The sequence below is a fragment of the Ixodes scapularis genome, unplaced genomic scaffold, assembly GCF_016920785.2.
Source record: "Ixodes scapularis isolate PalLabHiFi unplaced genomic scaffold, ASM1692078v2 PGA_scaffold11__112_contigs__length_91849675, whole genome shotgun sequence".
Lineage (NCBI taxonomy): Eukaryota > Metazoa > Arthropoda > Arachnida > Ixodida > Ixodidae > Ixodes > Ixodes scapularis.
In genome coordinates this window covers 54,096,599-54,124,488 of record NW_024609837.1, presented here as the reverse complement: position 1 = coordinate 54,124,488, position 27,890 = coordinate 54,096,599, and the positions used below count along the sequence as shown (strand labels likewise).

General features: G+C 46.1%; 1 protein-coding gene across 1 annotated transcript in view; it reads left to right on the top strand.

Moving 5' to 3' along the window:
• The window catches only part of LOC120836186, a 74,176-nt gene continuing 46,286 nt past the window's right edge, over nucleotides 1-27,890 (top strand). Inside the window, exon 1 of the mRNA XM_040205533.3 lies at nucleotides 1-535. Within this exon, the coding sequence (XP_040061467.2) occupies nucleotides 82-535 (454 nt within the window). The 5' untranslated portion in view covers nucleotides 1-81. The remainder of the gene's footprint in view (nucleotides 536-27,890) is intronic.

The following is a 27,890-nucleotide window of genomic DNA, read 5'->3' as shown; positions in this document are numbered from 1 at the left end:
ACCGCGTGACGAAACGCTCTATGACTCACTGCGCCCAACTTGAAGGTCGCCTGGCACTCTCTCAGAACTGGATTAGCTCCGATGCACCTGTGCAGTCCATCTGAGTCCGAGCAGGTCTACAAACGCCGTTTGGCCTTCCGATGGAGCGCAGTGGATGCTACGAGCCATTGGGACCAATCCCATCCCTCGTGGAAGTCACGTGTCCTTGAGAGGTCGCGCAGGAAGGGTCGCAGGTTCGCAGCGCTGCAATTGGCTGGGACGACCCGTAGCGTCTCACTGCGGTCCATCGTGGGGCGAGCCGGAGTATACGGCCGTTTCCGGTTATCAGCAGTGACCTCCCGAGAGGCGAGATTTTTCTTTTTGCTCTTTGCCGTCGATGGCGAGGGCCCGTTCTCTGCCGCCACAATGGCTCCGGCGGCGGCGGCGGGAGAACCCGACGGCCACACGCTTTCCTTTGTCAACTCTCGCTTCTTGGCGGACTGGGCGCGTCGACGAGGACGCCGCCACGGGTTCGCCGCGATGCACCTCACACCAGGTGAGTCCCAGCCATCACGGTTTTTAGTGTGGATAACTCCGAAAACTATAGCCTTCGCGCATGCATCGTTATCGGGAGTCGTTACTGGCGGTATTGGAACGATCTACTAAAACTCCGGTCACTGTTTAAGAAAGGCAGGCTGTTTCAATTTTACGATAAAGAAAGAGGGACATTAGGGAGTTTTACAATATCGTTTTCAAAGGGCCGCTACCGCTACAAGCGCGCGCTTCAGAGCATGCATCGAAGTGGCAGCGCGAGCTCTCGCTACGATTAGCGTGGTCTGAAAACATGATCTACTAAAACTCTCTATTGAAGACAAACAGACAAGACAGGCTTTCGTAAGTATAACGTAGATGTAGATGGTTGAGCGTGTTAGTTTCTTATTTACGATAAGGAAAGAGGGACATTCAAGACAAACAGACGAGACAGACTTCTTAATTCCTTTTTCCGGCGTTCTTACCGAGAATGTACTAGAATTGTGTTGGAACCTTCCCGTATCGGTAATCTTAAGCTGCCGCGCGTGTAGACCACACTCGCGACGCTGCTGTCGCTAGAAGGTCAAAATGTAATATAACGGAAGTGTGGGGTAGTGGATGCGTCGTTACGAAAATAAAAGCGCCAGGGAACGGTACGCGATATGCGTGAGAAACAAAGCGCTTTTGTTTTTCTCGCCTTTCTTGTCCCTTTCCCTGGCGCTTTCATTTGCGTCCTCAAAAATGGCTCAATTCCGCCGAGTTTGGCCGAGAGTGCGTGAAGGCGTTCGCAATGCCGTCTTTGTATTGTTTCATCTTCTTGCGTGTGTATGTGTGCTTATCTTGCGCATTGATTAATTGCGTCTGCGCGCTCACTACGATATCCTAATTCCCTGTTTGATCGCAATCAATTTCAAATTCGGTGTGTTCTTCCGGTTATGCAGATAGTGGACGCGTAGGAATGACGTAAAAACGCCCTCGACGGGAGGGCGACGGAACAGCTGCTGCTAGATTGGCCGCCAAACGCGCCGCACGGACTTGAAGGGTGCGATGCTGTCTCTTTTCAGCGTTCCAAAGGACAAAGCCGCAAAAGACGCTCGGGAAAGGATATTGCAAAGACAGGGCAGACGCCTCGAAGGAACAAGAGTTGTCTGCGTTTAAAACTTCGCTTCATCCTTCGTGATATCTTTCACAACCTGAACTACTGAAGGGCTTAGGGGGCAGAGGTTCTGTCAGGCACCACACCTTCATCTCTGCCCCCTATACACAACGAACCCGCGAAACGAATTCAAAAGAACACTGCATCTAATTTTTTTACTTTTTCACCTACCGCATCGCACGCGCACAAGCTCACGATTGTGGCGCCGGTGAGGACACCTGTCGCGATTTACACCACGCGCGTCCCAACACTCTTCCGTATTCTAGTACATTCTAATATACCTTTCACCGAATCACCCGAGCATCAAAAAGAATGCAGGGAACGTAGGTGGCGCCTTCAGCTGTAACTGTTCGAAAGCAAAAATCTAAAACTAATTGCCCTTAAACAACCGGAAAGAATAAACACAAATTCGGGACGAAAACTGGCGCATACAACTCTTTCAACTGCAATGGTGCAGATATAGAGTGGCAGACAGAGAGTTCAAAGAGTTGTATGTGTCAGTTTTCGTCCCGAATTTCGGTTTATTCTTTCCGGTTGTTTAAGTATATTTACCAACACGCTCGTTTTTAATGTTAATGGCACTTCGCAGGCGCGTTCCACGGACGCTTCATTTTGGATAGTTACATCGAATCTTTTCTGTGGGGAAGGCGAGCACAGGCAGAGCGTGCACCTACGTTCCCAACATTATTTTTCTTCCTTGGGTAATTTAGCGAAAGGTCTATTCAGTCCAGGCTATGGGCGCTCTTGCGTTCGTACACCTTAAGCGCCGACCACCGTTGCGCCGACCAACGTCGCGCCGTCCAAAGCTATGCACGCCCACACACACTTGACCCCAAGTAGAATGAAGCGTTTCTTACAAAACCGTACGGCGCGTGCGCGCGTGGTCTTCCGCTGTGACTGATTGCGGCACGTTCTCGGACGGCAGCGGATAGGGATGTTCTTTTGTCCTGATTTCCACCTTTCAGAACATAAACATGTACCGTCTCTCTTCACCTTAATGATCCAAACCTCCAGAATGGTTCCACGCACCTGCCGCTAGATGTCATCTTTACGCGGAAAAAATCAATTGCTGTCCGGCGAAAAAAAAAAAAAGACTTTGAAGGCCCTGTTGCGTTGAGAAAACACGGCGGCGACTGGACCACAACATATCATCAACAGTTGTTCAACTTTGTCTTCGGTCGTCCTGTTGCCCGACAAACCTGTCATCGCGGGACAACGTTATTAGGACAACTCAGTTGGGAAACTGCCATAGAGCCTGCTTTGAAAAAGTGGCTCCGATCTGTACTCCAGAACCGAACTAAAGGCGATCGCAACGCCGCCCTTTCTCCCACAGTGGCCACTCCAGGAACTACCATACGCCTGCACGGATAACCTCCAAGATCCCGAAGGGAAGCGTTCGCGCGCTTCGGGGTCTCGGAGTCCTTGCTGCACGTATTGGTTCAAGTCGAGTCGCGCAAATGCCGGTGGCGCCATCTCGCAGTGTCATTTCGCAGTAGCTTTATAAATTCACTTTCATGCTTTGACTCGTCGTTAAAGGGAGGCGCTGTAATCGTATCTAGTTTGGTCTCGGTGGACGCGAGTGGTCCGGGTTTCAAGGGTGAGTTTCCGAACTGGGTGTTTTAGTAACGTTGTCGCTGGAGCTCATCATCCTCACGGAGGTGACAGCAACAGCGTTGCCTCGGTGTCACAGCTTTCGGCAACAAAAAGAGCAGCAACTTGTGTTGGACGACACGTGTTGTCTATATCGGTGGATGAGCGAATTTTGTGCCGTCAACACAATACAGATAGTTTCGATGGCAGAGTTCCCTATGAATAACGTGTTTCCTTTTTTTTTTAAGTGCTGATTCAAACAAAGGTCTGGAAAACGTTATACAAATATTAAGGGTGGCGTTCATCTATACTATTTTGAAGAATGTTTTCACTGGGCAAGTAAGGAAAGCTATTGTCCAAATGGTCACAGCTACGGTCGTGAACATTGATGCGGTTTTGGAAATAGAACTTCCGAGAGACCAGCTCACATTACTGCTATTGAAATCAAATGTCATGTCTACTCACCCATTTGATAAAAGAAAAAGAAAAAAAGCCTTCACAAAAGCAAGAGATTCAGAGACCGAAACATGAAAATGACCGCTGTGATCATGATTGTTGATGCTTGGAACTTGAACACCGCCGCTGCCAGACAGCTGCAACGTTTCGAAAATCCTCAGGAGGTTTTGGGGAACCAAGCAGTCACAACAAAGTGTGATGGCAAATATACAGCGTTAAAATATCTATCTATCTATCTATATCTCTATCTTTCTCTCTGTCTCTCTCTCTTTATATATATATATGTACCACCGATTTTTATGAAGGCCGATCGTGTCTGTGTTGTTTTTAAGTATATACTGACAGTTTAGCTCAACGTTACGCAACAAATGACACTTTTGGGTAGTGCCGCTACCAACTTAACTTTACACGGGAATATGAATCGCATGAAAGACATAACCCGACAGAAACACTTTGTATATGGTGGCGTATACCAAGAACATAGCAGAGATCTCCTCCCCCACCAAGCTAGGGCCCGCTTCGCCAGCGAATAAAGAACATTTTGATAAAATAACAAGCGAAAAGCACACTTTCTGTCAAGCTTTCTAATGGCAGTACCTGATTGATGTCGTTCCGTGGTAATGTACGACTGTGGGAAGCCACTAGCACTTTGTAGCGTCACATTTCCAGCGGCGCCCCGCCGCGCACGAACGAAAGTAAACAATCAAGATAGCAAAGTGTCCCCCGTGTGGGCCGCGCTGTCTGCGCGGTGTGTTGTCCGACTTTTGGACAACAAATAGACGAACACACGGTTGCCGGGAGTAAAAAAAAAAAGTTTTCCGACAGTTTCTGTTGCTTTAATTTGACAGGGCCGCCGAAAACAAGTTCCCCGTTTGTTGATGGACAGAGTTGTCCAGCTGTTTCTTCAATGGAACAGCGCCCTTACGGAACGCGTACTCAAGACAAACTTTGAGAGTTTTTATGTTGTAGAAAATGAAACAACTCTTTTTGCGACAACGGGGGTTCGAACGAACACAAATCTTCAAACACAACTAGGTGACTGGTGCGCGACCGAAAAACACCGCCTGGTCCTGTTAACGAACCAGGTACCTCTCCATTTCCAGTGGAGCGCTCTTCCAACTGGGCTAACCAGGAGGTAGACCTGAGTAGAAAAGAAATGAGTCGCTTATATGGTTCACTTGCTTCGTGATCGGTATTGGCAAAAGAGGCTCACCTATTGGCGGCGAAAATGTTCTGCTCTCGCCCCGCCCTGCGCTTTTTAACTGTCCGTCACAGACACTTCTGAATGAAGCGGTGGTAGTTAAACACATTTTTGTGCATGCTTCCGCAGCACCCACCTCGTGTTCATTTGCGCGTATAGACTCCTTAACCAGGCCCCTACAAAGCTGCCCGTCGGTGCATGTTAGCGTACGTCTACACTTGATCGCCTCGATTTCAAATTGAAACTGATTCCTCTTATGATAATCAAGACCAAAATTGTCCGCCCACTATCAGTCATTTACCGAGAAAAGAAGAAAGAGATTACGCTCCGTTACGGGGATCTGCGGCAACATGTCCCGAACAACGCAAAAAAAAAAACAAAAAAAAAAACATTAGATTTTGCCATCTGACGTTACAAAATCCGGGTTACTGCGACCCTATTATTCATTCGCATTATCGCTCGCTCACAAACGTAGCGTTTTTTGTCGGTGAAGCTGGAGCGGAGAAAAGACTTGTCCCCGAGCTGCGTTGGCTCTTCGCGGCTCTATAACGGGACGAGCATCGATGTGGAAATGTGTCGTTCCATAGCCTCCTCTATACTCACAAAGTCTGGCAGTTCGATGACAGAGCCATAGAGTGCCCGGTCGCAGAATTGGAGCACGAGGATCTGGTAGCACGGAGCATTTCTGGGGGAGTTTGGTATTCAGCGCACAGCTTTTGCAGCGGCGAGGACCCGAAACACGGTTTTCAAACCCGACGAGAAAAGAAGCGGCAGCGCGAGGAACGCGAGAAGCACGAGCGGGCATTCCATCCCTAGGGACAACTGTGTTTCGGCGTCTCAACGCAGCGAGGCTCCCGCCATATGACTCTTGTAAAGACTCTTGTATAGACGCTTTGCAGAAGCTGTGCATGGGCGCTACTATAACCGACCTTCAATTTTTGTGTTCCCCTATTACGGTTGCTTCACTTCATCATGACCACAGCAGGGCAGGTTATTGCCATTTTTAGATTCTACTTCGTCCTTCTCCCCAGCATTGGCCTTTGTGGGATCTCGTCAACGCTCGCTTCACTGACTCTACATCTTGGTAAGAAAAGAGAAGGTCAGCAATGGCGGCTGGAATCTAGCGCGTGTGTAAAGCGTCCTACATGTCTGTCTGTCTCAGGGTGAAGACATCCATTGTTGCCCTGAATGTGCCAGCGCGTGACGCTCTCGCGTACTTGGTGCGTGACTTGGGCGGTAAAATGACGTCTATGCATTAGCCAAAGCTACGCACTCGAGCTGAGTGACACCGGATTGCGCGCGCTTCAAAATGCATAAAAAAAACGATTGGGCGTAAAAATGGCTGCGATGTCACCACTCAAGCAGAAGCACGTGTGTGTATGAATGCACTCTATAGACGCTTTACACACGCGCCAGATTGAGCCGCCATAGCTGCCCTTCTCTTGTCTTACCGAGATGCCGAGCCACTGAAGCGGGCGTTGACGGGTCTTCACAAGGGCCTATGCTGGGCACAAGAACACAGTAGCATCTAAAATTGCAATAACCTGTCCTACTGTGGTAATGATGAAGTGAAGCGAACGGAATAAGAGGGAACAAAAACTGAAGGTCAGTTATGGCGGCGCCCATGCACAGCTGCTGTAAAGCGTCTATAGACTCCTGTCTGCCGCTCTACGTTTTCACTCTCGGCGGCCGCGTCACGTGACGATCTGCCGGCTATGGTCATTCTCACAAGAAAATGTGCTTTGCACCGTATATTTTACGGCGATAGCTGTTACTTGCTCAACCCCCCCCCCCCCCCCCCCCCCCCCGGCTTTGCGGCGGCGTAAGCGCAAACGGGCTCAATCTTCCCGCTAAATTTAGGTGAAAAATTAACGTCGTGTGACCTATGCAACAATTCAGGCTCCCTTCTAAATTTGGCGGGAAAATTGATGTCACGTGACCTGACGTCCCGGGACCTACGCACGAATTCAGGTTCCCCGCTAAATCTAGCGGGAAAGTTTATGTCACGTCACCGATCCAGCAAGTCGGTTCCCGCGCTACATTTGCCGGAAATGATTGGCAACGATATGACGATCGTCGCCGTCATAAGCAGCACAGGTATACCGCTGTCATAGCCTCCTCTAAACTCAGAAAGCCTGGTAGTTCGACAACGGAGCCATAGAGTGCCCGGTCGCAGACTTGGAGCGCGAGGGTCTGGTAGCACAGAGCATCAAACAGTCATTTCTTGGGGAATCTGGACGTCAGCGCACAGGCTTTTGCAGCGGGGAGGACCCGAAACACACTTGTTCGCCCGAAAGAAGTGTTTTCGGCGTCTCGCCGCAGCGGGGCGCCAGTCACGTGGCTCTCCTCTCATCTGTTGTCTGCCGCTCCACCTTTCTCATTTCATCGGCCGCTTTTCGTGGCGATCTGCCAGGCTTTGCCAGTATAGACGAGGCTAAGGCGATGTCTAAACGCACCACGCCGCATGATCGTCCCCCACTTTTGATTCTCTTCATTTTATATCGTGTATTCGTAGTATCGCGTCAAATTTGCACCTTTTCGGCGCTCATCGCCCGGCAGAAAAATGTCGAGTCGCAGGGCTGTGAACGCGCACGGTCAATATTACGCAGTGGGAAGCTTTCGCGCATGCGCAGATTGCGCCCCACATCCCAATTGATAACGATCTCGCAGAAGGAATGGATAGATTACCCGGAGCCTCGCAGGGCTCATTATGTTCGCGCTTCCTTCTTGGGCCTTCTTATAGGCTCATGCCATACTCGCATTGCTTGAGATAATAAGAATTGGCTGCGTGCTTCATAAGTGGTCGCTGCCCAAGGTAAGCGTTCTTTTCATTGTCGCTCCGCAGTCGATAGAAATCAGCGACCCAGAAAGGGGAACAGGTCATTCGCTTACAGGCTATTAGTGATTACAATGACGCCCTTAAAGGGCCCATGAAACGAATTTTGGGCTCGGATAAATCAATTTAGATTGGGATTTTACTAATAGTATATCGTTCCGTGGGCAAAAAAAAAAAAAAAGTAGAAATTCAAAAGCCGTCGCCTTTATAGGAAAATTTGAAAACACAGCGGACTATTTCGTACCTCATTCCCTTCGAAAGCTCTCTGCCTTTTCATTGCGATACATCCGCGGCATCCAAAGCGCGTCACCAGGACCAAATGCACGTCACACGACACCGGACCTCACTTATTCCCTTCACCCGTAAGCTGACAGTGCGGTGGAAGCTATGCGCTTGCCAGGCCAATCAGCTGCCTCCCTTTCATCACCTGAACTCATTCTCTGCGCGTGGGTACGTGCGAGGGCGCGCGATCCCCTGAAAAAAGTGTGGCTGGCCCAACGAGCACGGAGCTTCCACAGCAGTGTCAGCCTAGAGGTGACCCGGGTAGGGAAAGCAACTTTTGTCTGAATTTTGAGCGACGAGCTAATCTTCTAGGAGGAGAATAACTGAGTCCGGGTACACAAACGAGCGTCCGAGCAAGAGGGGACTTCCCCCTTTCCGACTTCTTGAACTGTTTAGTACAGTACGCGATTTGTGAGTTGAGGAGGAAAGCTAAGAAGGAAAAAGTTGAAAAATCGTTTCATGACCCCTTTGTTGTGAACCGAACAAATACTTTTTAAAGAATCTTATGCTGCATCCAAGAGAACGTCGGAGGGCAGAAAATGAGATAAAAGCACCGTCCGATGCGGCTGATGAGCAACCAATCACAAAGTGGAGGCCATCAGCATGCATATAGGCACGTCCTTCTGCGACCACGGAGTTGGAGGACGTCCGAGGCGTTTCCTGCATTCGCGCGTCCGTGTATGCCGCACCTCTGTACGGATCGGCGCCTTAATTCCGCCTTGACGACATTTGAGGCAACGGTGACGATGGCGGCTCGATGCGGAAAAAGACCTTCGGAGCGAAGGCGCGTCCGAGAAAGGCTGCCAACGATTGAGCATCCAGTCGCAAGGTGAACGCGCTGGATTGGACACGCAAGATGTAAACCGTGGTGGGCTTCTTAGCATTTTGTTATTGGGAAAATTAGACGATCCGTCTATCGCTAGATTTGTGGTGCGCCAGGCTGACCAGACTGGCCACCTTTCTTGTGGCACGTGTGGCAAGCCGATCGTTTTCATGAAAAGTACTTGCCGAGAGTAACGATGCCCCGATGATCGACGTTCACTGAGTACGTATAAAGTTTAACATCGTTAAGGATGAAAAAGGCGTCTTCTAGAGACTTATTGGTTCATTCTTTGAGCAATGTTGTTTTGTATGACACATGTTTAATTGGAAATAGGGTGCTGCTGGGGTGGCACTTTCTGTATTTCTGAAGATTGTAAAGTTAATGTTCAAGGGGCTCTGCTGCTGAATAGGCTGTAAGCGACTTTAGTTCCCTTCAAACAGCTTTGAAGGATGTTGTTTTAGCGCTTATGCGAAATAGATATTACCTAAACGAATAAAGCCCTTTGCAAAATCTAAGCGATGCTACCGGCGCTGTTCCGCGCAATGTATATTGGGAACTAAATTGTCACAGTAACGGTTTCCATTTTCCAACCTCAATTCACGACATCACGACACGACCAAATACAGTGTATTCATTTTCAAAATGTGTGACTTTCCTTACATTTTCAATACTGCAGGTCAGAGGTTGCCATGCTGACCCGGCCTAAAAGCAGGGTTGGGCAGAAATACTCAAAAATGTATTTGGAAATACAAATACTGGGATACTTTAAAATAGTAGCTAAAATACTGATACTGAAATATATCTGTTTAAGTGTATCGCGATACGTATCGGAAATACATTTTAAATAGAGGCAAAAAGTATTTGGAAATACAAATACAGGAATACATTTTAGGGAGGGCAGAAATACATATACAGAAATACTGATACTGCAATACATTTTTCAAATTTATTTGAGACCAAATTAGATGAAGCTTGGAGTGGGAAGTGCAAGTTTTTGATCCTGAAATTACTTTCCAGTAGGCTTGGCACTTTGCCTTGAAGGTAGTGATTTCGGACGGCAAGGAGTCTTCAATGGGCTCAGGAAAACATTCTATCAAGAGGCTGACCGTGGTCCTTTCTTTGACATCCCGTCTGTCTGACGACTGATGCGAAAAGACCTCGACCTCTAAATGAATTCTCTGTCATCCTAAATCCCATCAAAACGTCACCACGCCCCTGTCAGATAAGGACGCCCCTGTCAACATTTATCACATGACGTCACGGTGGAATGAACTGGTATTCTTTATCTGTAGGGCTCCGTGTTTTCGGAGTTTATTTTTCGTGAAATTCGGAGGGTGCTTTTCGGAGTTTATTTTTCAGCTAAAATTCGGTGTTTATCGGAGTTTATTTTCGTAAATCCCCAATTCTCCGAATTTCGGAGATTACTTTCGCAGTGTTTCATATTAAAAAATAATAAATAATAACCGGATGCAAACGTATGCCAGATAAAAAATAAAACGCGCTTGTATCAATTAAGATTTCTTCAGTTGAATTTGGCGTTGATGTCGTTGGCAATACTAATTTGTCCCACGACAAAAGTCGCACACAAGTGTGGCTTCGATAAACGTCGATACTTTAAAATCAATAAACTGCCGGAAATAGCCGCAAGGAAGCTCCGTAGTCATACCATCAATCTATCCCACGGCCACGCGAGGTGGAGGGGCTAAGGATGTAATGGAGAGGTTTCAACTGGCCCCTCCTCCCTATTTTATACAATCTCTATGATCCATAGCTTTCGCTGTTACCCCCAGAAACATACCCTCTCCTTTCTCTAAATCCCAAATCGCATGGCCCAAACTGAAAACCAAAAGAATGGCTTTTGTCGTGACAGGAATGGTACGATCACCTGTTTCCTTTTATTTATTCACTTTCCCAGAGCGCCAGGGTAGCATTACAGCGGGGAGGAAATTTTCATCAATGTGATACCATTAAGCAATACAAAGGAGCATAACAGAACGCGCACATCCATACCCAGTACACGGGGAACAAAAAAGAAAACACTTATCACAATGCAGCAGAGAAAGCGTCATTGTCGAAAATGTCAACAACCTCCGAAGGCAATTGATTCCATTCGCTAATAGATTTGGGGGAAAAAGAAGATTTAAACTGGTTTGTGTTACATTTATATTCACGTACCTTTCGTTCGTGATCGACACGATGAGAGATATAATCCGGGGGGAAAATGTAGTTTTCGCGCTGTATACTAATTCTGCAGTGGTAAATGTTATGAAATAATTGTAGCCGTAATTTTTTCCTTCTTTTTTCAAGAGATTCCCAGCCCAAGAATTCCTTCCGACTTGTCATGCTGAGTCGCCTGTTATAATTTCCGGAAACATATCTAGCCGCTAAGTTCTGATCTCTTTCAAGTTTATTTCTATCAACAGCCCAGTTGGTGGGTTTCAGTCTCTACACGCGTACTCGAGACCAGACCTGATATAACCCTGAACCAATCTTGACGAGACAAGCCGTAAGACCCCCTTTTGATAACGGTCCGAGGCTTGAAAGGTAATTATGGTGTTACTTTCCCAGGACCATACTCCCTGCGCTGCTAAAATTGTAAAAAAAAAAAAAAAAAAAAACACTTTTTTTTTTTGCTTGGGGGAGGGGGGGCGAGGCAAGGGCACATAACAACTCGGAATTTATCGGATAAATCCGAATTGACAAAAATTTTACCGGCGGGTGTTTTTCGGAGTTTTTCGGATTTATCCGAAAACACGGAGCCCTATAAATTATCTGTCAGTGTGGCCTTGAACTTGAAACTATAACACGCTGCTGTATGAAAGGACAACACGTACTTTCGTTGTAGGTTACCTCATTGAAGATCGTGTAGGATTTTTGAGAATGGTGGACCACCTGAAGCATCCTGTAACACATGTCTTATCTTCTTTTACGGCTGAAAAAACGATACGGTGGCATCCCTGTTGTGAAGGTTCTACCTGCTGACCCTCCGCCACCGACGCATGGATTGCAGTCATCAAGTTTCGCCTTGCATACTTCAAATAGAGACCTCGTGGATTGCGACCTGATATTGCCGGCAGAGGTGCGAGCTCTCCGAGAAACAGCGCGCTCGAGACGAGTCGCAGGTGTGCGAAGTCTGGGTCGGCACAGCGAGGCCACGTCTGGCCTCCTTCCTGGGTTTCGGATCACCAGAGCAGCGAGTCACTTTCACGTCGGCTGATGACGTACCCTTGAGCCGTGCAATATTACGGGCGCAGCCGAAGACGCATTCGAATATCTGTTGAACTTCACTACGCGAGCTATCCTACTATTTCAAGTCAACCATTGCCAGGTTTGTGCTGCAACGGACTGTGACTCAGCTTTGCCGGATGTGTACTGTGTACGCTAAGGCACGAGAGACGGTTAGCTGCGGGCTTTGGATGCCCGCAAACAATGACTCAAGAAACCCCTACCTAAGGACCTGCGGCACAAGATGCTCTAGCTAACTCGATTCCTGGCACGCCACCTGGTTCGAGTCCCCGACTGCGCAACAGCTCTCAGAAGAGAGAAGAGCAAGCATAGAAAAATAGTTTGGAGAATCGGAATGAACCTTGGTCAGCATAGTAACAATGCCCCAGCATCTCCTTGACCCTGGTGCCCTCAGAAGTGAAAAAAAAGCGTTCAGACTTTTTTTTTCGGGGGGGGGGGGGGGGGGGGGGGGGGGAAGGTCGAGGGGGGAGTATTTCTCAAGAATTGTAACGAAATACATTTCACCCTGATTTTATCGCGATACACAGGAACATTCAAAATGTATTTCGATACAGAAATACAGATACTGGTGAAAAAAAATGTATTGCGATACAGAAATACAGATACAAAATGTATTCCTGAAATACAATCGCGATACATTTGTATCTCGATACTGCCCAACTCTGCCTAAAAGCCACAAAACAAGACAAAAGAAAAGTTCAATCTTTCCACTTTCGTGAAGAAGGAAGACCAGCGGAGCAGTACTCGATACACTGTGTGCTTCTTCTTTGTCGTCGTCTGTTTTTCGCGCTGTTTCCTACGATGAATTCCCACCAACGCGCCCAACTATATCCATTATTCTATTATAGCTGGAAAGGTTGCCGCCATCTACGAGCGACGGCGGAAACCATACTGGTTGTGTGCTTGCCTCCGTCGCTTATACGTGGCGGTAGCTGTCCAGGTAGGTTTGTGTCGACATACACGGACACGATCCTGAGGAACCTAGCCCTTAAAAGCTTCGCTGTAAAAAACCCACAAAACTTCCGAGAGCCGCCTGGGAGATGAAAGGCAGAAAAAAAAGGGGGGGGGGGGGTGCAAACGTTTGTCCAGGGCAATAAATGAAACTTGAACTACTTTAAATCTAACCGAGTCGAAAGCAGTCCAACTGTACTTAGGGTAGCAGTAGCAGATGACTACCAAACCGCAACTGGTCTTTCCATTTAAAACGCATTCCATTTCTCTTTTCCGGGAACTGCTCGCGTGATCGGGAGGAAAAGGGGGGGGGGGGGGGGGCGGAGGGCTTAGGTTTACTAGGGAGTTGCGAGCCGCGTGCCGCACTTTAACACGCAAAGGGCCGTAGCTTGGCCATCTCTGCTGTAGGTGTTGCCTACCAATACGAATAGAATGCTGGGGCACGTTTTGGGGGGCTCCCGACGTACCAGAGTTTGTGCGCTGATAGACACAGAAAGAAGTGTACTGGGCCGCTCAGACTCTTCCTTCGTCTCGATGTCCCAGGCTTCTTAAAAGGGCAGTGCAACGATATTCAATTGGAATTTTTTCACTTTACACGAGCTTACTGGCTGTAGTGGGACTCAAAGATACTCGCACGTAACGTCATTGGCCGAGAAACTCCTTTGTTGCGGTGTAATTTCAAAGATAAAAGCGAGCATTTTCATTCAATCTCTCCTTTGCGAAATTTGATGACGTAACTGGGCGGTCGCAGTACCGACCAGTGACGATATTTAAATGCGGCTCATAGATTGGACCCGAGCATTGAGAGGGCACTCTATCTGGGCTCCTAATAATCGATAGCTCGAGAAGCATTCGGGTAGTGGCCCGTGTCCAATCGCTGTATGGCTACAATAGTCGAACCATAACAATGTGGAGCTCAGCGCGTGTCCTGTACCTTGCCAAACCCCAGCGCGTGGATATGATCAACATTGGCAGCATATAATCGGCTCCAGATGACGTGTCCGCTTGTTCTGGCTGCGATTTGACGGGGTGCACGCTGCAAGCTTTTCTTTAATTTTTTCTGCAACTTCGATTACGTGTGGTGAAAAACTAACGGGTGTTTTAGTGGTCTTTAACAGGGAGTTTTCGAGCCGCCCGGGTATTGTAGCGGGTTGCGGAAAGCGTTGCGGGACTACAAAAACGACCTTCGAAAACTCTATAACGTTGGGGATCCGTTGTAAGCGGTATTTGCGCAAAGTACAAAAATCGCTGCATTGCCCCTTTAAATAATCCGTGAACCGGGAGAATCATGCTGCATTTTAGAGTAGTAGCCAGGCTGCCAGAAAGTTATGGGACGCGGCCGGCCGTACTCTTACTTCTCGCTAAGCCTAAGCAGGCTCTTACAGCCGCTGGAGGTTCCTGTTTCAACGGTGGCTCTCACGTAGATGAATGGGCGCGATGGCGAGCGCGGACTTTATTTTCATGCAGCGATGAGATGCACTTGTTCCTCAACGGCAATCGTTTACTGCCCCATTTTTCTGATGTGAACCGTTGAAAATAAAACTCTTTCGTGATTCGAAGGAACGCCATTGTATCTTCCCGCGCAAAGCTGGCAGAGCTACCTTTGCGGTCTTGGGAAGGGCCGGAAAAACGTATTCATTGCGAAAAAAAACTTTTCTAGTGAAACTAGGCATAACGGAGTAGACTGCGTTTATAGGCTGAAAGGCGTCTTCATACTCGCAATGCCCGGCTGTCAGCTCCCTAACATGGAACGCAAAGAACCGAACGCTGACCTACGGAAAGTGCCGCGGAATTCGAAGAGCACCCTACAAACAATGATTAGCGATGTCGGAAACTTTTGGCAAACCTAAAATTCTCCTTCTGATTTCGTGCATGGAATAGCTCGGCCGACCTTCGAACTTCTGGCAAAATTCGACAAAGTTCAACGTTTCAGCAGTGCTTAACTATAGAGGAAAGAAACAAAGTAGCGCAATGGGACAAGCAAGACGAGAAACGCGGTAGGATTGTGGCTGTCCTGTCTTACTTTGTCGCCCTTGTCCTATTTATGCTATTTTATTTGTATCCAATTGCACCCACTTTCCCGCAACGTACTTGTACTTTATACAGGACTTTGAATTCATGGAAAAAATATTTTAAAGAATAATTTCTCTTACATAAAAAAAAAAACAACTTTCGATATTTTCAGAATATCAAAATCTTTTATTGACTGCATGCAGTAGTTTGCTAATGTGGAAGTTGAACAATATACCCAGTAAATGCTGTATCCCCTACCTTCGCCAGGTGTCACTAGTTCATTTCCACGTTTTGCGCATGCGCACAATAGTCCAACTTCGGTCTAACTTCTGTCCACTTTTGTGTTACAAGATCAACTCCGCTAAGATTCGCGACTCCATCCAGAATGGCGACACCACTAAGCACGATGTCCCGAAAATGGGCCGCCTCGAAAACGTGATTTGAGCAGGGTAAATACGAATGCGGGTTATTCTTTCACAAAGAGCGTTTTCGACCTAAATTATTTCTCGAACCCGCAAGATTCGCCGGACAAGATAGCATGCGGCGATTGGCATTGCTCGAGCTCTGTGCCAGTGCAGTCACTGCTCACGTATTTGCTTTTCTAAGAATAGAAAACAAGATTGGAACGACTTTTATTGTTCATTAAAGAAAAGAACACGAGCCGCTCGCACGCACGTATTGTTATACAACGCGTGCCTCGTCGTTCAGCACGCATAGGCCTTCCGGCGTATATATTCCGCGGAGCTGCGCGTGATTTTAAATTCCGCAATGAGCGATACTCCAACAAAGCAAGTGTTGAGAGTCGTGCCGCCATCGCCACTGTTTCCACAACCTCGAAATGGCTGAACGTTGGGTGCATATTAATTCGTTTCGCAGCTACTTTACGACCTTTTTTTACTTACTTTTACAACGTACGAAACCGGCAAATTCGCTATTTTTTGGCCTAAATCAACGTGTTTGGGAGCTACCAGAGTTTTTGATTTTGTTTTAGTTTCGTACGTCAGCCAAGAAGAGATATTATATGCACCCTTAGCTTATAAAAACCTATGCTTAGGATTTTTTTATTTGTTATTTTGACAGGCAATTATGCCAAACACCCTCCCCCCCCCCCCCCCACACACACACACAAGAAAAAAAAATTACACCAGCTCATTTTACACATCCACTCACCTATCACCCATCAAGACGGCGCGATGGCTCTGCTGCCTTCACTTCGCATGCGCGGACAATTCATACGAGTCTGGCTTCTGCGCAAGTGCAGTGCCCACACCTGGTCTGGGCAAACGCTCACTTGTTTCTACATAGTGTGTTGGTGTGTAAAAAGACAGTATTCAGTATTCTATTTGTTCTAGAGTTATACGTGAGAGCCTATTGTTTTAGAATGTAATTCCTGAAAGCGCAACGCATAAATAAAACAATAAGCGTATAATTCCTCCTGCTTTACATTGTTGTCGACAATGCGCGCCGTTGTGTGATGTGATGCGGTGATTTGCGGTGGGGCGTAAGAAATCTAAAAGTTTGAAACGTAATATACCGGGTGTCCGCGAGAAAACCGAACCCTGTCTTTCGCACCGGAAAAATAAACTAGACATCGCGAAAAGCTCAAACTCTGTCACAACGTAGCCCCAGCCTTTCGAGCAAGATGCCAAAGTTTCAGCACCAACCGTCTTCTTATTCAGAAGTTTTAAGAGATTTTCTGAAAGTTTCAATGGAAAAATGGCGGCCATCTGAGCTTTTGAACATACATGGCGCTCTGCGGCGCCAGAAACCGAAAACGGGGGAAAAATGGGCCCCATTTTCCCATCAAAAATTTAAAACAAAATCACCTATAGCTTTTGCAAAAGATAACGGTTGATGCTGAAAATATGGCATCTTGCTCGAACGGCTGGGGCTACGTTCTGACAGAGTTTGAGCTCCTCGCGATGTCTACTTTATTTTTTTCCGGTGCGAAAATCAGGGTTCGGTTTTCTCGCAGACGCCCGGTACTTTGTGGTGCATGTAAGTACGGCTCAGAAATATACTCTTTGTAGTTTTCATTGCTATCAGTAAAGAAGAAACTTTCCCATATCAGAAAGCGCATTAAAAAGAACATCACGAATACTAATGCTCTGTTGTACGTGTTCTTATGCAACTTGAAGTTAGTCAGCCTTAAAGGGGCCGTGAAACGATTAATTTCGGTAAATACTACTCAGATTCGCTTTCTAAAGTTGACAACCGAATAGACTTGCCTTAGTTTTTCTTTCTAAGCAATGGCAGTCGGCGAATGAATTCGAAAACTACGCGTTCATCAACTGAGCTCAGAGCCATAGCAAGCGGCCACGTGGCCTGGTGCCAATCCTATACCTCATCCCGCAAACATCTGCCGTGCAGACAAAGTCATGGGCAGGATCGCGTGGCTTTGGAAAATACGTTCTAGGCACGAGTTCTCATGCAAGCATAAGCATTCAGCTCAGCAAGGCTCACGCGTCTGTGCCTTTGTCTATACTGAAGACATTTGTGAGATGGACTATAGACGTTTGCACGCATGTTGTCCCTAGAGCCACTAAATGAGCTGCGGTTAGAGTATCGGCACTCCGTTCCCCGATATTGTTGTGGGTGCCACCATTTTGGTGCTTGTGCAGAGCAGACGCAACTGTCGATCGTCATGATTCAAAAGTGCGACTTCCTCAGCATTAGATGTGGTGTTAGGAAGCTCATGCAATATATTGCTTTGCTTTGCCGCGAACTGTTGAAACATTTGTGGAGGGCGTAAAAGCGTTTCCTGTAATTTCAGATAGAGTTTCAGGCGACTGGCAACCATGATTTTAAGCCACAGTGTGGCCAAGTGTCGTTACTCTGAAGCGTAGCTTATTTAGTGGCACTAGGTGTCCCGACTGGTGCCCCATGCAGGCAAGCACGTGGAGGAAGCGCGTGTAGATAGCCTTGGTAGGCCTGGAATTGCGCGTGCTTGCTCGCACGAGGAAGAGCATGACGGACGCCAGATGCCCTGTTTGGAATCGTCTATACACGATTCCAATATTTACAAGTCCTCAGCGCAGCCTGCGATCTCCCCAGCCCAGCACGCGTAAGTTCGTCGCTTCGGAAAGCGAGCAAATCACGCGCCACACGCACGAGCACTGAAAAGGGAACCGTCCAGGAGGCCTTTTGTGGAAATGTATATAGACGTTTTTCACAAGGGCGCCGCCGTCTTGAAATATCGTCACTTCCAGTATGGGCGAGAACATTGTTTTGCCGCCGCCACGCCAATAGAATGCATTTAGGAGATAAGCGTAACCGTCACCCATTCAACGGTTCATAATCTTTATGTAGTCTTTGACATGTACCATATAGAATTGTATACATTCACACGGTGATTATGTGTACACATATTGTTACGCGTCATATTTTTGTATTTTTTCATGGCATCCCCGTGGCCAGTCGACTACCATTCTACAAGTCACTTCGTCCAAGGAAACAACCACGCTACAGCGCTGATTGTAAACGTACACTTGCCGCGTGTGAACTTGCTGTCCTTAAACTTCACGTCGTATGGACAACCACTCCGCGTGAGCCCCAGAGTTGCATCGTCACAAGTCACCAGACCATCTTCGACTACAGCGCCAGCGCCTCCGGGGTATAAAAGAGCGACTGAGGCCAGCATCCACCACTGGGCTTGGCAGCAGCAAACCAACATGACGCCTAAACTGTTCTTCGTTCTCGTGCAGCTGCTGATCATGGCATCCCCGTGGCCAGTCGACTACCATTCTACAAGTCACTTCGTCCAAGGAAACAACCACGCTACAGCGCTGATTGTAAACGTACACTTGCCGCGTGTGAACTTGCTGTCCTTAAACTTCACGTCGTATCGACAACCACTCCGCGTGAGCCCCAGAGTTGCATCGTCACAAGTCACCAGACCATCTTCGACTACAGCGCCAGCGCCTCCGGGGTATAAAAGAGCGACTGAGGCCAGCATCCACCTCTGGGCTTGGCAGCAGCAGCAAACCAACATGACGCCTAAACTGTTCTTCGTTCTCGTGCAGCTGCTGATCATGGCATCCCCGTGGCCAGTCGACTACCATTCTACAAGTCACTTCGTCCAAGGAAACAACCACGCTACAGCGCTGATTGTAAACGTACACTTGCCGCGTGTGAACTTGCTGTCCTTAAACTTCACGTCGTATCGACAACCACTCCGCGTGAGCCCCAGAGTTGCATCGTCACAAGTCACCAGACCATCTTCGACTACAGCGCCAGCGCCTCCGGGGTATAAAAGAGCGACTGAGGCCAGCATCCACCACTGGGCTTGGCAGCAGCAAACCAACATGACGCCTAAACTGTTCTTCGTTCTCGTGCAGGTTGGTCAAATTGATTCTGACTCTCACAAAAGCAATAACATCTGTCTTTTACTGCTGCCAAGCCCCCAGGCATGTTCTGATTTCATTTCCGCTATAAACTCCATAATCAAGTTGGCCTTGTCGGGCGATGTAGAACTGAACCCTGGGCCTACAACTCAGGAATTGCTTGCGCAGATTCTCGAGAGTCAAAACAAGATGGCTCAAGACGTAGCGGACATCAAAACGTGGAAATCGTCATTCGATCAAGCGCTTGCAAAACTTGATAATCGCTTAGATTCTATCGAACGGACGATTGAAAACCTGAGCATGGAAGTAAAGAAAATACAAGATTGCGAGGAGAAAATAACAGGTCTAACATCTTCCGTATCGCATATTGAACTGAAACTGGACGATCTTGAAAACAGATCACGACGCAACAACCTAATAATTTATGGTATTCCTGAGGTAGCTCAAGAGACCTTTTACGGTTTAAAAGAGTATGTAAGTGTGAACATCTTCGAAAGCATGCTAGGCGTCACGGTAACTTCCATCGAACGCATGCATAGGCTAGGGAAAAATCAAAGAAACAAAGTGCGACCAGTTATAGTGCGGTTTTTTGACTACAATGATAAGATGGCCCTCTTGAAAAATGTTACGAAGCTAAAAGGTACTAATATCGCTATTGGCGAAGATTACTCTGTTCGTGTACAGTCATTGCGCCGTAACTTATGGGAGAGCTCCCAAGCCGAGAGAGCTAACAAACAAAAGGTTAAACTCGTCTATGATAAGCTCCTTATCAACGGTGACGCCTATGTTTGGAACTGTGATACTGCTCAGCGTGAAAGGCTGCATGCAGCTTCTTCATTTTCCCAACCTTGACGTCAACTTACAGGGCCAAGTAGTTTTAAGCTGATTAACGTAAATGCTCGTAGCCTTTTGAACAAGCTTGACGATCTTGACATTTTGTTAGCTGAGCATGACCCCGATGTACTGGTCATCACTGAAACATGGCTTCATAGCTCTATCAGTGACTCTGAAATTGTTCCCAGCGGATTCAAAATCATTCGAAAAGACCGGTGCTCTCGAGGTGGAGGGGTCGCAATAATGTTAAAAGATACGCTGAACTTTACGGTTATGAATGATGTTGATGGAACCGAGTCTTGTTGGGCTAGAATAAACTCATTTTCTCCTCCCATTATTGTTGGTGGTGTTTATCGTCCCCCTAATGCTGACTTGTCGTTTTTAGAAAATTTATACTCACACCTCACGCCCATTGTAAAAAAAAAATAAGCACGTTATTATTGCAGGTGACTTTAACCTTCCCAATATTAGCTGGGAAAATCTTTCTCCTTTGAACCACAACTGTAGTGATTCTGTCTTGTTAACTGAAATGTCGTTCAATCTAAACCTGTATCAAACCGTCACTACAGCCACACGTGTTCAAGGTTCATCGTCAAATACTCTTGATCTCGTGTTTGTTTCAAGTGATGTCGCGAAGCGCACCTTTTCATGTGAGGTCTCGGAAGGCATCTCAGATCATCGCATTGTTGTTTTTGAATATAATCCCTCTAGTGTAGGTTGTGCTAGTCCTGCTCGTAGGAGCACACGCAGAGTGTACGATATTAAGAACGCGCTCGACGAAAGTGTTATTGACCAATTTTCAATTAAACATGACGTTTTTCTTAGTCTGTACTCTTCGCCAGAAAATAATGTTAACGAAATGTGGTTGTATTTCAAAAACCTAGTTCATGGGTGTTTGAATCTTTATGTGCCTAAAAGAGCTCTCCGCTCCAAAAATCATAACAAACCGTGGTTAACGCGTAATATTATTCACTTAAAACGCAGAATTCATAGACTGCGCAAAAATAAACACAATCTTCTACTAGGAGAATATACTGACAAGATGAGGGAGCAAAAGCAGGTGTTAAACAATTCTATACGCAAATCCAAGTATAACTTTTTTAACGTCTCACTACCTCGTTTTTTAATAACAGACCCGAGGAAATTCTGGCGATACATTTCTCCCAAGAAGGAACAGCTAGATAAAATAATTGTTGACGGAGTAGACGTAACTGCGGGGAAAGAAATGTCCACCGCCTTTAACCAGTACTTTTCCAGTGTGTTTTCGCAAGACAACGGTGTCGAACCGAGCTCGCCAGATTTTCAGTTTGCACAGTCACTGCCTGATATTGCCGTCTCTGAGGAAGGAGTGTTCGCTTCTCTGCTCAGTCTAGATACTAAAAAAAGTTCTGGTCCCGACGATATACCGAATGAATTTTTAATGAGATACGCGGAATGGTGTTCTAAATATTTATACTGTTTATTCGAAAAATCGCTACGAGAAGGTTCAGTGCCAGATGATTGGAAATGCGCAAGAGTCGTTCCCATCCACAAATCGGGGAGCACCGATGACACTACTAATTATAGACCAATTTCTTTGCTCTGCACGGTCAACAAACTGCTTGAGCATATAGTACATAATCATATCTCTTCTTTTCTCGAAACAACCAACGTTATTTGTTCTGAACAACATGGATTCAGGCGTAAGCTCTCTACGACTACGCAACTTACGGAAACGGTTCATTATTTTTCGGAAATTATTAACAAAAGGGGGCAAACGGATGTAATATTTTTAGATTTTTCGAAGGCCTTCGACCGTGTGTCACACCCCAAACTTCTTGTAAAACTATCTAAATTATTACCAAATGGCAAAGTGCTTCGGTGGATTAAAGACTACCTATGCAATAGGAAACAGCTTGTTGAGGTAAAGAAGGAACGATCATCATTACTGCCAGTGCATTCAGGTGTTCCCCAGGGATCCGTGTTAGGCCCTCTCCTTTTCCTCGTTTATATAAACGACGTAGTAAAAGATAACATAAACATAAATTTTCGCCTATTTGCCGACGATCTGGTTATATTTTCTGAAATTAAAAATGGCGCAGATCAAGCTAATCTCAATTCGAGCCTGAAAAAAATCAGTGACTGGTGCCAGACATGGCAAATGCAGTTAAACCTTGAAAAATGTGTTTCGATGACAATAACGCGTAAAAAGTCTCCGTTGGTCTTTTCATACAGTTTAAATAACTCTGCTCTGCAACAAGTTTCTTCATTCAAATATCTTGGAGTCACTATATCTTCTGATCTCAGATGGAATGCTTACATTGACTCGCTGTGTCAGAAGGCGATGTTCAAACTGTGGTATCTGAAACGTAACTTAAGACACTCTACATCTGCAACAAAATTAATAGCCTACAAATCTCTCATCAGGCCACTTTTAGAATATGCTGACATTATTTGGGATCCACACACATTATCGAACATAAATAAACTCGAAAGAATACAAAAGAGGGCACTAAGATTCATTTACAACAAATACAAAAGATTAGATTCTGTGAGTGCCCTATACAGCATAGCCGGTATCCAGCCCCTCCAAACGCGTAGGAAAATTAACAGACTCACTTTCCTATACACACTGATAAACGATGGGTTTAGAATAGACAGGTCACGCTATGTCACTCTAAAATCTGCGAGAAGCACACGTAGCTACCATGCCTTATCACTTACAGACTATCAATGCCATACCGACTGCTTCAAGTTTTCTTTTTTTCCTAAAACCATTACTGAATGGAATGAGCTGCCTTTTGACATCGTAAACACGACTTCCATCCAATCATTTAAAGCCTCGCTCTTTTCATTATTTAAATAACCTCGAGGCTACTTATTGCTTATTGTTTTGATTTTGTTGTGACTGCTGTCTGTTAGCCAATTTTTCAATGCACTGCTCCTGAAATAGTTTGGCAGCTATATATCTCGAACAAAGTTGTGTTGGTCGTTTGTGTATATAACATCGTTCAATGTCTTGTTCGCTTTCTAGCGTAAATGCTAAATTGTACATGGCAAAGTGTAATGATGCTTACTGTTTCGTTTCATTGTTGTGCAGTATTTCGGTTGTCGGTTTCACGGTTTCTGCTCTTTAATATGTTCGTTGCACTGGCCTTGTCCCATATTGTACGTTTCAGTCATTGTTTAGAAGCCCGTCCTACAACGCCCTCCTTGAGAAGGCAGTAGTATCTGTAAATAAAATAAATAAAAATAAATAAATAAAAAATATGTTCCTGTCTGTATGGGCCCCCAGGCACTCTCAAGCTGTCAATGACAGCTTTTTCGCCCGGGGACCCCCAACATTGTGTTGGAAATAAAAATTGAATTGAATTGAATTGAAGTCTCGTTTTGTCTCCCCTCTATTTTTTTTACTACTTGCAGATTGAAACGTTTTTATATATTTTCGTCGCCCATACCGGATATGCCTACTTGGCGGTCGGGGGCGAGAGTAAGCGGAAAAGGTCGATAGCCCCGCGCTGGGATTCGCAAAGTATGTAGAAAACGCGCGCTGAGCTCCAGGCATTGTCGCCACCGCATGGGTTCGACATGGCCCGGGCCACTCTCCGAGTGTCTTCCGAGGCATTGATTGTTTCGAGCCAAACCCGAGTGATCACGCAGTTTTCGTGTCCAATAGACCCCTTGCAGAAAACCCGGCAACAGTGTGTCTCGGCATAGTAACCATGGCAACAGCGAGGCGGTCAGCAGCTGCGTGACATGGTGAAGGAAAGCAGGGCGTAACCTCGCTGTGCGCCAACTGAGCTTTAGGCGCTTCTTGTGTTGTTTGAAGGACAGTTTACGCGCTCCAGAGTATCAGTGAAGATGCCAGCACAGTTCTGGTGTCCCGGTCTGCACGCAATAAGGATACACTGACAAATTCGGACGGAAGGCAGTACTTATATATACCTGTCGGACCATCCGCTGCCGCGACCGTTTGGCTAACCTCACGAATTCGCATGCATTTGCTTAATGAGGATAATATATTGGTTCTGCATTATACTGATTTGCGTTTTTCTTAGTATTGCGTTTAGCCAGGTATACGTTTGACGCGGATAAACGAGCGTCCGTTTTACCCGACGGATCCGTTGCCTTTCGGCCGGCCTTACAATTTTGCATACAGTTGCTTCATACACTACGTTGTTATTTCATCGCAAATTTATTTGGTGTTGCTCGGTAGACAGATACCATTGGCGAGGCCAAACGAGCAGTCGAATTCCCGTACCAGTCCTGCAAACATCTTCTACACTTTAACAATAAACGCGCGACAAAAAAAAAAAAAAAAAACTTACTTTGCAGGTGCGTTTTTTTTAAAATCTTCTTTCATGTTACTGAGGCATCCACTAACACCATTTTAGTTTATGCTTCCATGCAGAATTGGGACAGCTCCGCATTAGGTTCCCCTTGAGGACATATTTTTATGTAAGTTTAGTGGGGACTTACAGACACATCATGATTTAATTATATTTGTCATGATTTTTCATCATCTCACCTTCTTTGTTTTCAGGTTTCATACCTAGCAAGCTAGCTAGCAAGGTGTTTTTCCCAGCCGGCGGCGGGAAACAGCCGCGTTACTTCATTTGCTATGCCACTTTTTCAGGCAGAGCCAGCAGGCCGAAGAAAAAACATTCCTTCACCATGGAGAGCGCGCACACTGTGCCCGAGGCGCACAGGGTTGTCACACTTTTGAAAGGGGTCTATTGATTATCCGATCTCGACTGTCGTCAGGCGGGTAGTTTTGATACCACAATTACGTTATCAAGCTTTGCGAGGGCAAGAAGGAAAAAAAAATAGTTCTTTTTTATCCTCCCAATTTCACCGCGACCAAGAAACCTCTGAATCAGTGGCGGTCCGTGCGAGTATACATGGGCCAGACCAGGACCAGTACGCCTCTGTAAAATCATGAACATTCCAACCCGATATCATTTCATGACCTCTTTAATCGGCGTCGGGTGTCTCAGTTGTAGATGAGAAATTTAGCCGGCGCAGTTCAATTGGCAGCCTGGAGTCTTTAACGTGCACCACGCAGTGGTGATACACGACGGGACGCCGGCACGTTGCTCATCCAGATCGAAGCGGAAAGATGTGGCGATTGTACAATGTACAGTGTAGGAGGAATTACATTTTTGGATATTTCGTTCATTATGCTTTCACAAAACCTCAAAAATCGAAAAAAATTTTTTTAATGTTTTATTTGCAAGCATTATGGAAATTCAATTAAATGATAAATTCATATTTTATTTATATATTTTTTAGATACCTACAGCGCCATGGGGTATTACGGAAAAATGGAGGGGGGGGGGGAGATAGATGACAACAAAAATATAAGTAGTTATAGAAAAGCAAAGTAAACAGTGACAACATATCATGAAGCTTACAGTCGCACAACAAAGTTCAGGCTTCTTAAAAATGCGGTTTACTAAACACTGCGAAGTTCGCGCTAAATAAAAATATATCCTTAGGAACAATGTCAACCACCGAGTCTGGAACACCGTTCCGATCCCGTATTGTTTTAGGAAGAAATGAGTTAATAAAACCATAAGTTTTACAGCGGAATTCCTTAACCTTGTACGTGTGTTCCTTTCTTTGCTATATGTAATGTGGCGGGTAGAGGTAGTTTTCGCTACCTCTACAGTCCTATAATGAAGTGTGTTATTAACCAGTTTGAGTCGAAGGCTCTTTCTCCTAGAGATTAACTTCCTCCCTCCTAATCTCTCTTTCTCACGCAACACACTAAGTAGACTTTCATTATTGTTTGAAACAAAACGGGCAGCCCGTTTTTTTTTTTTTACTTTTTATAGTTTAGTTATTTGAATATCAGTGGTAAGGGTCTCATATGGTGCAAGCATATTTTAATATTGAGCGAACATGCTAAGAATATGGTTCTTTCTTCAGGAAAGGTGGCACAGACTTAAACTTACGAGAGAGGAAGCCAAGCATTCTCGAGGCTTTAGAAACAGTATAATCAACGTGCTCATTCCGACTTAGGGTCGAGATTAAGAATACCCCAAGGTATTTGTGTTCCCAGGCGACAATGACGGGTCCGTCATCACTTGTATAACAAGACCAACTTGCGGGGACATGGCGGTTTAGTTCCAGATTTAAGCGACACGTGCCGTATCGACCTTCAAGCATTTTCAAACCGTAGGTTCGCGCGTCGATCACAATTTCGACCTTCTCTTCGCGTCCCTTCCCTCAGCGTCCTCGCGCCGTCCGTCTGCTTCCGCGTCCGCGTGCTGCGTCATGGGCGAAAAGTGTTGAAGCGATAAAAAGAGGAAGAAGAAAAAAAGTCCGCTAATCGAGCACAATAGGCGCTAACAACGTGGAACAAAACAGGAAGTGGAATGAAGACGCGAAAAAATAAAAATTTCTTTGAATTGCGAGATTCATTCTAGAGGCCTATTTCACAGTTGGCAGTTGTGTCCAACCACATATGAAAGATACTGAAAGAAGAGCGTTGAAAATCAATCGCTGATGGTATTTAGTCGTAGTGCAACGCTTTTTGTGCCCGTTTTGCCCCGGCAACTGTGGAATGTCCTCTTCTCACCGTTCATCCACCCTCGTTGTACCACCCCCCCCCCCCCTTTTCCTTCCGCCCTTCCTCCCCCCAAGCTGACCCCTCTGCGCTTCTTACGTGTGCTTTAGAGCAAAACAGATATGAATATCAAGGAGCAAAGTGGATTGAGCGCACCCGATAGGGCCGGCATGTAAGTATGCAATAGTAAATTATGAGACTTAGAACCAACGTAGTTTTGTATTCGATAGCTCATGGCCATTGTCATGCTTTATTAATTTGTTGTAATTTTTCAAGGGTCTTGTTCGTCTGATCACTGTTCTATTTTATCCAATTTGGTTATTTCCCCGAGCTATTGAGTCATGTCTTGTACCCTTTACCGGTGTTCAGCAATAGTAAAGAACTCCATCCCGTGAGCCGGGTAATCCTATACTTGCTGGTCTGGTTTAATAAAATTCAACAGTCCAGTTGTTCGTCGTTGTGGCTGAATCGTGGGCTTGCTCCGTGAATTATTTAGCCGTTGAATATCAGCGGGAAGAACATAATGGGGCAGTCTTCTTGATACCAGAGACAGGTAACGACGTTTTAACCATGCTGTCGATCCGAACGTGAATCCGAGCTGAAAAGCGGACCGAAGCCATTATTTTAAACAAACCGAAAGGAAACCGAAATATAAACCGAACAATTGCTAATGAACCCCAAATAAAACATATATATATATATATATACATTATATATTATATTATATATATATGTGTATATATTCGTTCACAATATTACTACGGCTGCACTTGTCAATCTTCACTCATTCCCAATATATATATATATATATATATATATATAACAACCTTTTGCGGCGGTTTTCGGTTGATTGGGAAACGGTTTGGCCAAATGAAAAGCGGGTCAGTTATTTGAATCTTGACTTGTCGCTCATCAAAACGCTAATAGCGCTGGGACACCGTGCATATCACTATAGGGATAGCTGAGAGCTGAGCGGGCCGCAGCGGATAGCAGCCCGCGCAGCGCAGGACAGCGGAGCAGCTCTACATAGAGATATGGGACGGGGCCCGCATCGCATATATCAGGGGTGGCCAGGCTGACCCAGCATAAGAGCCGCAAA